Genomic DNA, 14,532 nt, shown 5'->3' on the forward strand with positions numbered 1-14,532 from the left:
CTGACCTTTTGATCTTTCTGAGGTTTCAGCAAAAGGTTGTGCAGTGACTCCTTTGGCTTTTTCTCTAGAGCACATTTTCCTGACAGTGAAACTCCTGACTTTAGCACCCTTTGCCACTTGGGTAGACTAAGAATTTCCAAAATCATCAAGTCCTGGTTCCTTTTTGTTTAACAGGTCTCCTCTTGATTTATGTCTCTACTTTCTAATTTTGCTATTAGTGGCAAAAAGAAACTAGGCCATACCTTCAACACTTTGCTTGGAAATCTCTTCAGTTAAACATCCAAGTTCACTGTTTGTAAGTCCTCCTTTCCACCTAATTGCAGTACACAAGCCTACCGACCTTTCTGCCACTATAATAGGGATCCCTTTTCCTTCAATTCCCAACATTTTCCTCTGAGCCAGCACCTTTAATGCATTTTCACCATCTGTTCACAATGATTTAGATATTCTCTAAGATGATAAATGTTTTCTCTATCCTGCTCTTCACTTTTTTCTAAGTCTAATAGAGTCATTAACATCCATATTTTTATTGTCATGGCAATCTAGGCTTTTTCTATCATGCACCTCAAAATTCTTCCAGATGTGCTCACTGCATAGTTCCAAAACTACTTCCACATTTTCAGGTATTTGTTACAGCAGCACCCCACTTCCAGTACCAAAATCTGCATTAGTCGTCTATTGCTGCTGTAACAAAGTACCACAAACTTAGAGGAAAATACAACATTCATTTCTTTATCTTACAGTTATGTAAGTTAGAAATCCAAAACTGGTCTCACTGGGCTAAAATCAAGATATCAGTAGGGCTACAGTCCTTTCCGGAGGCTAGAAGGGTGAATCCTTGCTTTTTCCAGTTTCTAGAAGTTACCACATTCCTTGACTCATGGCCCTCTTCCCCCATCTCCAAATACAGCAACACTGCATCTCTGACCTTGTTTCCATCATCACATCTCTTACTGACACCTCTTCTGCATCCCACTTTCATTTTCAAGAAGTGTAGTCCTTAAAGTGACCACCTGAATGATCCAGAATAATTTCCCTATCTGCTGTTTAGCAATCATAATTCTCTTTTGCCATGTAATGTACATATTCACAGGTCCTAGGAATTGGAACATGGACATCTTTGGGTCACTATTATCCTGCCTACCACATCTACTGATCACTTAAAATGAACTATTAATAGAAATACACCATAATTCAAGGTAGCCTAGCAAAACTCAGAGCGAAGTATTGACAGCTAAAAGAAACAAACAAAAAACTCTCAATGACTAATTTATTTAAAATTTTTCAAAATATTCGTGAATCTAGCAATCTAACTGAAGGTTTTCTGTTTTTTTTGTTTGTTTGTTTGTTTTACTTGTGGTAGATACCATTAGATAACACCCATTTTCAACCCCTTCTCCCTTTTCTGTCCCTAATACTTGGGCTATAAAATACTAAATACTTTCCTGGCTTCCTAAGGATAGTCATATAACACAGTTGTGCCCAGTGAAATCTAAAAATTGCCTTGGGAAAAAATACTGCGTTCCTGATAAAAGAGGCAGATGGCGTGGCCTTCCCTGGCTTCCTTCCCAGTACCCCTCTAGCCTTGAATGTGGTATACTGCCAGTAATTTGGGCATCTATTTTGCAATAATGGAGAATGTCCAAAGAATTCAAGAGACACTACCCCTGACATTGCTGAATGACTGAGCCAACACCAGCCACTCTATGCCTCTAGACCTACGGTTATATGAGAAAAAACAAACTCCCATCCTGTTTATGTCACTGTTTACATCTGCTTTTCTGTTATTTTCAGCTGAAAGTTTTCCTAATTGAAACTACATTCCACACCACTACAGGTTAAACACAAGCACCCTCCTCTAAACATTTATTCTGTTATATAAAACCAGATTCACTTCAATGAGTTATAGTAATTAAGAAGGCAACTACTTTAAAAATAATGTTTATTATACACTTAGAACTATAAACTATATATACTTATTCTAGGGCATTTGCAAATTATAAAAAGTTTAAAGAAAACAAATATCAGCCACAATCCCAACCATCCAAAGTCTGTGTAACTTCTATCCATACTTTATGTGTGTGTATATATATATATATATATATACACACACACACACACACAATGTTCTTTTTTTTTTTTCTGAGACTGAGTCTCACTCTATCACCCAGGCTGAAGTGCAGTGGCACAATCTCGGCTTATCACAACCTCCGCCTCTCAGGCTGCAGCGATTCTCCCGCCTCAGCCTCCCAAGTAGCTAGAATTACAGGAGCACGCCACCAACGCCTGGCTAATTTTTTTGTATTTTTAGTAGAGATAGGGTTTCACCATGTTGGCCAGGTTGGTCTTGAACTCCTGACCTCAGATGATCCACTTGCGTCAGCCTCCCAAAGTGCTGGGATTACAGGCGTGAGCCACCACATCTGGCACATAAAATGTTCTTTAATATGAGACTATATGGAATACGTAGATTGACTCCAATCTCCATTTAGCAGTTTATGAAAACTTATTAATATCAGATGTTTCAAAAATATCTCCAAAATTTAAAATATTTTATAACATGACAATATGGTTAAATAATTTTATCAATGGTAGACACATAAGTTGTTTTGTTCTTTTTGCTACTGTAAATGGTGTTGCAACAAACATCAATATATGTAAGTTTTTCTGTGTTATGTCTGATTATTTTCCAAGGATAGTTCCACAGATATGGCCTTACTAGGTCAAAGGGATAAAACCTTTCAATTATTCAACAAATGTTGCTAAACTGCTTTCTAGAAAAACTGAATCAATTTATTACTCCGTCTCCTTTGTACAAGAGTATGTCTCCCTTACAAGTACTGAATACTGCCTTTTTGCTTCTTTGCCAGTTTGATGAATAAAAACTATTATACCTCATTCTTGAATTTTTAATTTATGTTTTTTGGTTACTAGTGAGACTATCTAAAGACGTTTAGATCCTTTTTGATGAATTATCATCAAATATTTATTGGTTATTTGATGAATTATCACTTGTTTCTTTTTAAAAGTTCTTTATATATTACAGATGCTAGCCTTTGATGTATCTGTTGTAAATATTTTATTTCAGTGTACATGTTATCACTTACTTTTTAGTTTTATCAATTTTTTTTTTTTTTTTTTGAGACGGAGTCTCACTCTGTTGCCCAGGCTGGAGTGCAATGGCCAGATCTCAGCTCACTGCAAGCTCCGCCTTCCGGGTTTACGCCATTCTCCTGCCTCAGCCTCCTGAGTAGCTGGGACTACAGGCGCCCGCCACCTCGCCTGGCTAGTTTTTTGTATTTTTTAGTAGAGACGGGGTTTCACCGTGTTAGCCAGGATGGTCTCGATCTCCTGACCTCACGATCCGCCCGTCTCGGCCTCCCAAAGTGCTGGGATTACAGGCTTGAGCCACCGCGCCCAGCCAGTTTTATCTATTTTTATGAACATTTTTATGCACTCAAATCTATCAATATTATCTTTTGTAACTTCTTCCTTTGCTTTATCAGATAAGGATGGCTTTCACATGATGAAAACTTCATTTTAGAAAAGAATGCTTTAAGATATTATGTTCTTTTAAATTCCTATTGGCTTATGGTCAAAAAATAAAATCAACAGAGAGCAAACAGCAAATATTTCACTAAATATATAAGTATCTCATCCTAGATTTTGACCATTCACATACCTGCTTGTGACAATTATCACATCCTCAGAGATGGTAGCCATTTCTTTGATGGTAAGGTAGCACATTCTCCTCAATGTTTGCTGAAAAATTATTTATAAAAGGTAACAGATTATTCATAAGGAAATGGTTTTTAAAATTATTTGAAGTGAGGAACCCAAGTAGATATATATTTAGAAAGATATTCTTAAAAGAGTCTCATCTACCAAAAAAAAAATTAATATCTGGGTGAGAAAATATTCAGAATACTAGTATTTCCTAAACACAACGGATGCACTGACACAAAAGGTAAAAACTTAAAAATTCAATTATATGGATCTTTCCACAGAGAGATACAAACTTAGACTCTGATAGCTTGAGTCCAAAGACATAGGTTTTTTGTTTTGTCTTGTTTTGCTTTTTTGAGATGGAGTTACGCTCTGTTGCCTAGGTTGGAGTGCAATGGCGCGATCTCGGCTCACCACAACCTCCGCCTCCTGGGTTCAAGCAATTCTCCTGCCTCAGCCTCCCAGGTAGCCAGGATTACACGTGCTTGCCACCACGCCTGGCTAATTTTTGTATTTTCAGTAGAGACAGTGTACAGTGTTAATTAAAGGCTTATTCCTGGAAAACATATTTTTTAAGTTTTTAAAAAATATGTAGGGCTAAATGGGCAAACTCTACACTTTCCTCAGTTCAGTGTATACCAATGTTTTCTCCTGAACCCTAAATGAGATTTCTAGATGAATACCTGGATCCAAGTAAGTACTAAGCTAACAATGCTCCATCTACTCTCCCCGACACAACTGGATCTCTGATTTATTCACACACTACGGATAAATGGGCAGCGGTCAGACGCCAGGTTCCTCTAGTCTGTCCTTACTGAGTAACCTCAAATTTATTTTAAGCAGAGAAACCCAAATACATCAGACGCAGCTCCAGAGGCCAAGCTATGGAGAAAACCTTGATACTACTGAACCCATTAAGGAAAGAGAGGAGAGCAAGGATCCTCGCGGTGATTAAACACAGAAAAACAAACAAACAAACAAAACACACACACACACACACACACACACACACACACAGAAAGTCAGTATGGGCACACACATGGGGCAGATCAAAGCTACTATGAGAAGAAAACAAAAAATAAGAATCAAAGTTTCAAGAACATCCCACCCCAATTAAAAAAAAAAAAGAAAAAAAAAGTTCTGTGAGAAGCAGAAGAAAACAAGAGATACAAAAAAAAAATTCATTAAAACACAAAAAAATGGGGGCTGAACATTATTAGTCATCAGGGAAATGAAAATTACTTATCCAATGAAAAATTAAAACCACATTTCAGAAATTACCTCACACCCACCAAAATGGTGAAAATTCAAAAGACAAACAATACAAAATGTTGGCAAAAAATGTGTTCTTAATCACTAAAACATACTGCATAAACAAATACACAGAAATGCTGAATAAAATAGAAACAAAAATTTTAAACGTGTAGCCAAGGATAAAATTAAGACAAATTCACAGATGCTAGAAATGAACACAACCAAACATTCATAGCCACAGAAGGATCTTACTTCTGTGGGATATAGTATCTAACGTCTAGGAAAATAAGATTCTCAAAGTTATATTCTTCAAGCATTCTACAAGGAAAATCATCCCAGATAACTCAGAAATAGAGCAAGGAATGAAGAGTTTTTAAAAAGTGCTAAAGACATGAGTAAGTCACAATGAACAAACAAGACTCATAAGAAAATGATAGCATAGAATATATGAATGTAAATGTGCATGTGTGTATGCATATACACACATACATATGTTGATATATATGTATAAGGAATCAGAGTATCCTAAGACTCTCGAATTTCCCATGAGTAGGGAAAACACAGAGATGAGTATTCGATTTTGATAAGTCAAAAACCCACTGCAATTTTGAGTATAAACAATAAAATAAACTTCCAAAGTATTATCTCACAGGTTGCTGACGCTCTGCTTATTTCTAGTCTGTCTTTTTTTCCTCTCTGCTTTATTCTGGACCACTTCTACTGCTGTCTTCAATAACCCTGGGTTTTGTTTGTGTGTTTGTTTGTTTGTCCTACATCTCTAATTTGCTATTAACCCCATGTAGTGTAGTTTTCATTTTATATATTTCTTTTCTTTTTTTTAATTTTTGGGAAGTGTATTTGGATCTCTTTGTATCTCTCCTATTTTATGCTTTATTTTTGTTATGCCTCTCTATACACTCTTAAGCATATAGACCATGTTAATAGTTGTTCTAATGACATCATCTGCTCATTCCATCACCTTTATCATTTTGGGTTTGTGTATGCTGATCCATTTTTCACCTGTTTATAGATAATATTTCCTGTTTATTTGCATATCTGATAATTTATTAGATGCTGCACATTGTGAAGTTTATTATTTTGTTGCATGATCTTACATAGTATTGAACTCTATTCTGTCGTGAGAGAAGGTTACCCAGGACTAGTGGTTTGTTTCCCCCCACCCCCCGACTTTGAGGCTTACTTATGGGCTTTTTAAAGTTTTAGTGTAAGGTTATAATATATTCCCATTACTTAGGTAATAATTACTTATGTATGGTTTCCTTTTGAGAACTATACCAGATGTCTTACGCAATATAAGGTCTTTCCACTTTCACTGGTGGGAATACAAACTATTCGGAGCCCTGTTTTTCAGATTCTTTCTTTAGCTTTCAGTAGTTTCCTTTTTTACATACACAGATCAGTTTTTACTTAACCAAAGACTCAAGGGACAGTCCTCAGCAGATCATGGAATCCCTCCCTCTCCTCCTTCCTTCTCTCCCCGGCCCTCTTTTTCTCTCCTGCTCCTTCTTCTTTGGCTTCTTTGGTATTCTGCTTCACAAACTCGAGCTTTCTTGGCTCCTAACCTACATTCGTTTTCTCAGCTCTGAGAGAGAGCTAGGCCTGTAATCTGTTTCCGGGCCATGATCTAGCACAATCCTAGGACTGACCTAGTTTCCCTTCTTCAGATCACAGTCCTGGGATATCTATTATCCAATGTCTGAAAATGTTACATCATAAATTTTGTTTGATTTTCTAGGTATTTATAGTAGCAGGGTAAATCCAGCCCATTTACTTTACCATGGCTATAAACAAAACAGAAAAAAATGTTCTTACTATCAAAATAAACGGCGATTGATTTATTCTTTTATTATTAATTTCTAACACTATCCCATTGTAAATAAAGAACACAGTCTACATGATTTCAATCTTTTGAAATTTGTTGTCTCGCTTTATGGCTCAATATACAGTCAACTTTTCATAAATGATCTTTGTGCTCTTCATTTACATTTAATGTGGATAATGATATATTTGGGTCTATATCTACCAGGTCATTATATGATTTGTTTGTCCTGTTTGATCTATGTTTCTCTTCCTCTCTTTTTCCCCTTCTTTTGGTTTGGTTTTTTAGCTTTTTTTTTTTTTTCTTTTTGCACAATTAGTTTGGAAGAGAAAAATAATTTTAAAACATCAATGAAACAGAAAGCTGGTTCTATGACAAGATCAATAAAGTTTATAAATCCCTAGACAAGCTTCCTAGGAATAAAAGAGAGAAGATACAATTTACCAATATCGGAATGAAGGAAGAGACATCACTAAGGATTCTGAAGACATTAAAAGAATGGAGGAATATTATGAAGAGCTTTATGCAAACAACAATTTAGCTGAAATTCCTTGAAAGATACAAACTACCAGAGCACACTCCAGAAGACAAATAACCTGAATGGCATCATATATACATTTTTTTAATGAAGTTAATTAACCCCGAAAAGCCTTCCCACTAAGAAGACAGCTTCAATAGTGAACTCTAACAAACATTTAAGGAGATCACAAGAAAAAGGTCAATATATAAAAGTTCATTTAATTTCTAGAGACTACCAATAAACAATACAAATACAAGAGCATCAAAACATACTATCTACTTTAGGGACAAATTTCACAAAATATGTGCAAGACTTGTACACTGAAAACTGTAAAATGCTGCTGGCAGAAGTTAGAGAGACTTGAAAAAAGGGATATACACCATGTTTGTGAAGAAGAAAACTCAATAGTGCTACAATGTCCATTCTCCTAAAATTGCTCTTGAGATCTAATGCAAGCCCCATCAAAGTTCCAGCAGGCTTTTTATATCTATATAAAAAGATTATATTAGGCCGGGCACAGTGGCTCACGCCTGTAATCCCAGCACTTTGGGAGGCTGATATGGGTGGATTACGAGGTCAGGAGATCAAGACCATCCTGGCTAACACGGTGAAACCCTGTCTCTACTAAAAATACAAAAAATTAGCTGGGCGTGTTGGCGGGTGCCTGTAGTCCCAGCTACTCGAGAGGCTGAGGCTGGAGAATGGCATGAACCCGGGAGGCGAAGCTTGCAGTGAGCCGAGATAGTGCCACTGCAGTCCAGCCTGGGGACAGAGCGAGACTCCGTCTCAAAAAAAAAAAAAAAAAAAAGATTATATTATATATAATATAATTTGTCTATTTTTATATATCTACATATTTCTATATTATCTATACATAACATAGATATTATATTTAAAATCCATATGGAAATGCAAAGGGCCCAAAAGAGCCAAAACAATTTTGAAAAATAGAAAGATATGCACTATAAAACTTACTATAGTAGATTTTAAACCTATAGTTAATCAAGACAGCATAGAGCTAAAGTAAGAATAGACATATAGGTCAATGAAACAAAATCACCTTCATCATATCCTCCCCCTCCTCCCCTTTCTCCTTCCATATGAATATGCAATGTTCCAGAACCATGTGTTGAGAAAATGAAGAAAGAAGAAAGGAAGAGGGAGTGGATGGAGGAAGAGGAAAGAGGTGAAAATAAATCAACCTTTACTTTATACTATATAAAAAAATTAATATGAAATGGATCATAAGATAATTGATATAAAACCACAAACATCCAGAAAAAAAGCACAGGAGAAAATCGTTGTCACCTTCGGTTAAGCAAAGATTTCTATGATATGACATAAAAAGCACAATCCGTAACAGAAAAAAATTTGATAAAGTGGACTTTATCAAAATTTAAAACTTCTGCCCTTTGAAAGACTTTAAGAAAATAAAAACATAAGCCACATACTGAGAGACAATATTTGTGAAACACATCTGATAAAGGATTTGTATCCAGAATGCATAAAGACCTCTTAAAACTCAATAAGAAAATAAACAATCCAGTTTTTTTAATGGGCAAAAGACATTAACAAATCCTTCACCAACAGAAGACATACGGAAGGTAAAAATACAAATGAAAAGATGTTTGAGATCATCAGCCATTAGAAAAATGCAAATTTAAGACACAAAGGGATACCATTACACACCTATCAGAATGGCTAAAATTAAAAACAAAAATAAAAACAACAATACAAAGTGCTGGCCAGAACGCAGAGCAAACTGCAGCTCTCATACAGTGACTGTGGGAATGATTACAAACATTTTAGAAAAATGAGTTGGTAGTTTATTACAAAGTTAAATGTACCACACCTACATATGGCCCAGCAATCCCACTCCCAGGCATTTATCCAAAAGAAATAAAAATGTATGTTCATACAAAAATCAAAACATGAATGTTTATAGCAATGTTCTTTATAATCTCCAAAAACTGGTAACAAGCCAAATATCCTTCAACTGGCAAACAGATAAAGACAGGTACATCCATTCAATGGAATAGGATGACAAAATAAAAATAAACTACGGATACAAACAATAATATGGATGAATCTCATATGCATCATCTAAGTAACTGAAAAGAAACTCACAAAAGGCTTCATACAATATGATATCATTCATATGACTTCCTGGAAAAGGCAAATTTACAAGGACGGAAAGGAGATAACGGATTGCCAGGGGCTGAGGGAGGCAACGAGGAATAGATGATAAAGAGGGAACATGAGGGAACTTTTTAAGGAGATGGAAATGCTCTAAATCTCAATTGTGGTGGTGATACCACCACTGTATGTGTTTGTCAAAGCTCATAGAACAATACCCTCAAAAGGATGAATATTACTGCATGTAAAACTATACTTAAAAAAAAAAAATAACAGTCCAGTAAATGAAAAGGCAAGCCACAGAGTGGGAGGAAATACTTACAAAACACCTATCTGATAAAGGACTTCTATCCAGAATATATAAAGAAACTTATAACTCAATAAGATGACAAGATTTTTTTTTTTTTTTTTTTTTGAGACAGAGGCTTGCACTGTCACCTGGACTGGAGTGCAGTGGCATGATTTCAGCTCACTGCAACCTCTACCTCCTGTGTTCAAGGGATTCTCCCGCCCCAGCCTCCCAAGGAGCTGGGATTACAGGTGGCTGCCAGCACGCCCAGCTAATTTTTTGTATTTTTAGTAGAGACAGGTTTCACTATGTTGGCCAGGCTAGTCTCAAACTCCTGACCTCATGATCTGCCCGCCTCGGCCTCCCGAAGTGCTAAGATTACAGGCGTGAGCTACCGCGCCCAGCTGACAACTTGATTTTTTTAATGGTACCAAATTTTAACAGACACTTCATCAAAGCAGATATACAGATGACAAATAAGTAAATGAAAATATGCTTAGGCTGGGCACTGAGACTTAACATCTGCAATCCCAGCACTTTGGGAGGCCAAGGTGGGCAGATCACGAGGTCAAGATATTGAGACCATCCTGGCCAACACGGTGAAACCCCGTCTCTACTAAAAATACAAAAATTAGCTGGGTGTGGTGGCGTGCGCCCGTAGTCCCAGCTACTCAAGAGTGGCATGAACCCGAGAAGCGGAGCTTGCGGTGAGCCGAGATCGCGCCACTGCACTCCAGCCTGCTGAGAGAGCCAGACTCTGTCTCAAAAAAAAAAAAAAAAAAAAAAGAAAATATGCTTCAGATACTCATCATTAGGGAAATGCAAATCCGACAATGCCACTCCTAGATATTCATCAAAGAGAAATGGAAACAGGTTCACACAAAGACTTGTACTGGAATACTTTTAGCAGCTTTATTCACAATAGCCATAAACTGGAAACAAACCAAAATCCATATACTTCAAACAGATAAATCACTCAGATGATCTCCATAAAATGGAATACTATTCAGTGATAATAAGGAACTAAGTACTGATACATATAAGAAATTGGATCACAAGGCCGGGCGCGGTGGCTCAAGCCTGTAATCCCAGCACTTTGGGAGGCCGAGGCGGGTGGATCACGAGGTCAGGAGATCGAGACCATCCTGGCTAACATGGTGAAACCCCGTCTCTACTAAAAATACAAAAAACTAGCCGGGCGTGGTGGCGGGCGCCTGTAGTCCCAGCTACTCGGAGGCTGAGGCGGGAGAATGGCGTGAACCCGGAAGGTAGAGCTTGCAGTGAGCCGAGATCGCGCCACTGCACTCCAGCCTGGGCGACAGAGCGAGACTCCGTCTCAAAAGAAAAAAAAAAAAAAAAAATTGGATCACAAAAGCCATAAGCTAAGTGAAAGAAACAAGACATAAAAATCACACAAGACTATATACTATATGATTAGATTTAAATGAAATTCTAGAAAATGCAAAACTACATAGTCAGAAAGTAGAACAGGTGCTAGAGTTCGGGTGAGGGAACAAGTAACTAATGGATATAAGGACATATTCTGGAATGGTGAAAAGTTTCTATATCATGACTGTAGTAGTGGTTCCATGACTCTATACATGGTCAAAACTCACTAAACTGTACACTTAAAATTGGTGAATTTTATTGTATATAAGTTATATTCAATAGAGCTTATTTTATTTTTAAAAAGACTATAAAGGTTTTAAAAACTTTAACCTATAGGTCAGTGGGAAGAATTTAATAAACAAAGAATATCAACAGGCAATTCAGAGACAAAAGCAAAATGACTATTAAACATATGAAAAGAGTTTCAACCTCAGCGATGATCATGAAAATGCAAATTAAAACCACAAAAAGATGCCATATCATATTTTCCAAATGGCATGTACTTGGGCCTGGCAGTAAGAAATGGTGAGGATTTGGAGCAGTGTCTGTATAATTTAATACAACCTCTAATCTAACAGATCAATTTGACATGACTGTCAAAAAACAAGCATTATCTAGAAATTCCACTTGTAGATATCTACTCCAGAAAAAGCCTCACTCTGTACATAAACATTATGTGCAGTATCATGTGTAATAGGTAAAATGTGGGAACAACTTATATCTACCAATGGGAGAATGGATGAATAGAATTACTGTATATTCACATATTGGAATTCCATACAGTAGTGAAAGTAAATAAAGTAGAACTACATGTAACAAGCAGGTAAATCTTAAAAATGTATTAATTATAAACACTGCAGGCCAGGCGTGGTGGCTCACACCCGTAATCCCAGTACTTTGCGAGGCCAAGGTGGGCAGATCACGAGGTCAGGAGATTGAGACCATCCTGGCCAACATGGTGAAACTCCGTCTCTACTAAAAATACAAAAATTAGCCAGGCATGATGGCGCGCACCCGTAGTCCCAGCTACTCAGGAGGCTGAGGCAGGAGAATCGCTTGAACCCAGGAGGTGGAGGCTGCAGTGAGCCAAAATCACACCACTGCACTTCAGCCTGGGCGACAACTCAAAAACAACAACAACAACATTGCAAAATAATATGAAGATGTTATTTTTATACTTAAAGACACACAAAAATGCAAAGTATTGATTATAGAAAAAAACATACATAATCCTCATGTATTAATATAAACAACGATAGAAGAATACCAACCTTCTGGTAAAGGAATGCTGGTAATGGAAGGAGCTCCACATGCTTCTGGCAAAATCTCTACCTCTCTTTGCCCCAAAACAATCACTCCCTCAATTCCGTATTTTGCCTAAGGAACCATTAAAACTAATCACATCATGCTGTACATGGCTACTTACCTCAGTCACTTCAAAAAGCCTAAAATATTCTGGTCATTATTCATAACCTGCAGACTTATTCCTTGCATCCGGGTATAGCACCTCGTCTCACTCCATTTTCCATCCTTCTAATCAGCGCCATTATATTCTCTGACACTTTCATCAGCAAAATCCCCTATATTCTCAAACTCTTCTCTGAATGTTCCCATCTTTTTCTCTAACTGAAATCTGGCTCTCTCCCAGGGATCCTCCGGCAACCCTCTGAAACAGCGGCTGTTTTCTCTCCCATAACCCTCATACCACGAGGCCTACAGGTGGGGAAGCTTATGCCTTTATATTATGTCACCTGCTACCATTGCTGGTTGTCTATTAAACCCAGGTTACTTCCCCTATTTTTAAAAAATACCAGTACCTTCTTCACTGTCTCTCCAATACAATCCCAGTAATAAGTATTGGTGATTTTAATATCCATACAGATGGTATCTCTAAACCTCTGACCTCTTCATTCCTTGACCTCCTCTTCTCCAATGATGCCATCCTCCCTACAATGATCACCCAATTCCACTGCCACAGCCTCTAACAGTAACAGCTTCCTTTTCTAATTTCATTTCCAAGCACTCACACTCCTGACTCCAAAATTTTTTCACTCTCTCTTGACCTACAATCTACTGATCCTATCAACTTTTTGCTGTCCCTGTCAGCCCCGTTCTTGCTTCCCTCCTAACCAAAGATTTCACAGTCGATGTTTCAACCACTCAACTTCTTTGCTTCTCCCTCTGTTTACTAACTTGGCAAAACTTCAATCCTGATTAAATCCTATATCTAAGCCTTCAACACTTTAACCTGCAGGCTGTAGTTGGAGAAAAACATTCACCATGCTACCTGGTAATACTTTAAATTCATGAGCACTAACTTCAACAGGCTATTAGTCCCTTCGAACAATCCTACATTTCCCTAATCCATTTCCTACAAAAAAAATTTCACATCTTCTTAATATAAACCTCTGGGCTACAGGCTTCAAAAGTTTGTCCTCGTTCTGTTTCTTTCTTACTCTGCTTCCTTTTCTCCACTACATGTCCAGCTTCTCTTCCCAACTGCCAGCCCTCTGAGTAACAGCAGCCTTGGGAAGACACCTGGCAGCAAAAGCAGAGCCACAAAAGAGGCAATAGCCTTCCATGACTTGTATAACAGCCTCCCTCTGAACCCCACTCCAGCAGCTCAACCTGCCTAGTTTTCTAGTCTAATTCCTCTAATAAACACCTAATTCCACAATACTCATAGTAGTTCTGTTTCCCTGTTTGAACCCTGAATTTCTGGTACAGGAAGTGGTTAAAGGGAAAGAAGACCTTAAAGATATGAACCTGAAGTTGCTTCTCTGAGTTGACTGAAGGTATTAATGACCAGTTTCCAATGATAAAGGGGCTACTAGTAGTCCATGGCATGCAGTGGCAAAATATTTAAAATTATCATCTGTAGACAAGGACCTATAGAAGACAAAACTTTGAGTAACTAAGTAGATGATGCCATAGAAGATTTTAGTAAAAATAAGTTGTATAATGGGTTAATTAGTTGTTTCTAGGTACACTGGAGAATTCTTTTCTCAAGAAAAGAAAATGATGAGCTCAGAGTTTTAAATGCACCACTCAAATCTGGGTAAGGGACCAGAAATCTATTAACTGCCTTCATAAGAAAGCCTTATATCATGTGGCCACAGGGCTGAGATTTCTACAAAGCATGTCCTGCAGTGGCTCAGTTACAATGCAAATTCAATTCACACTGTTGCAGGACATCTTATGTTAAAGTTAGGACCTTGACTGGCAAGGAATGGGGCCCTGAAAAGTGGAATGAGGATACACAGGCAGACTCTGATGAAGCCAAGTACCCCAAACTCCTAAATTCTGCCACATCTTTTGCCAGTAGAAGCGTCAGTCCTTTATCCCATATGTGAGGAAATTAGTCTCCCTTTGCCTACA

General features: G+C 37.5%; 1 protein-coding gene across 4 annotated transcripts in view; it reads right to left on the reverse strand.

The window, feature by feature from the left end:
- Positions 1-14,532, reverse strand: part of COPG2 (COPI coat complex subunit gamma 2) — a 161,115-nt gene that overhangs the window by 139,136 nt on the left and 7,447 nt on the right. For all 4 annotated transcript variants that reach the window (XM_005550786.4, XM_005550785.4, XM_074035992.1 and 1 more), the window contains exon 5: positions 3,683-3,762. In XM_005550786.4, coding sequence (XP_005550843.2) covers positions 3,683-3,762 — 80 coding nt within the window. The remainder of the gene's footprint in view (positions 1-3,682; positions 3,763-14,532) is intronic.

The sequence above is a fragment of the Macaca fascicularis genome, chromosome 3 (genome assembly GCF_037993035.2).
Source record: "Macaca fascicularis isolate 582-1 chromosome 3, T2T-MFA8v1.1".
NCBI lineage: Eukaryota > Metazoa > Chordata > Mammalia > Primates > Cercopithecidae > Macaca > Macaca fascicularis.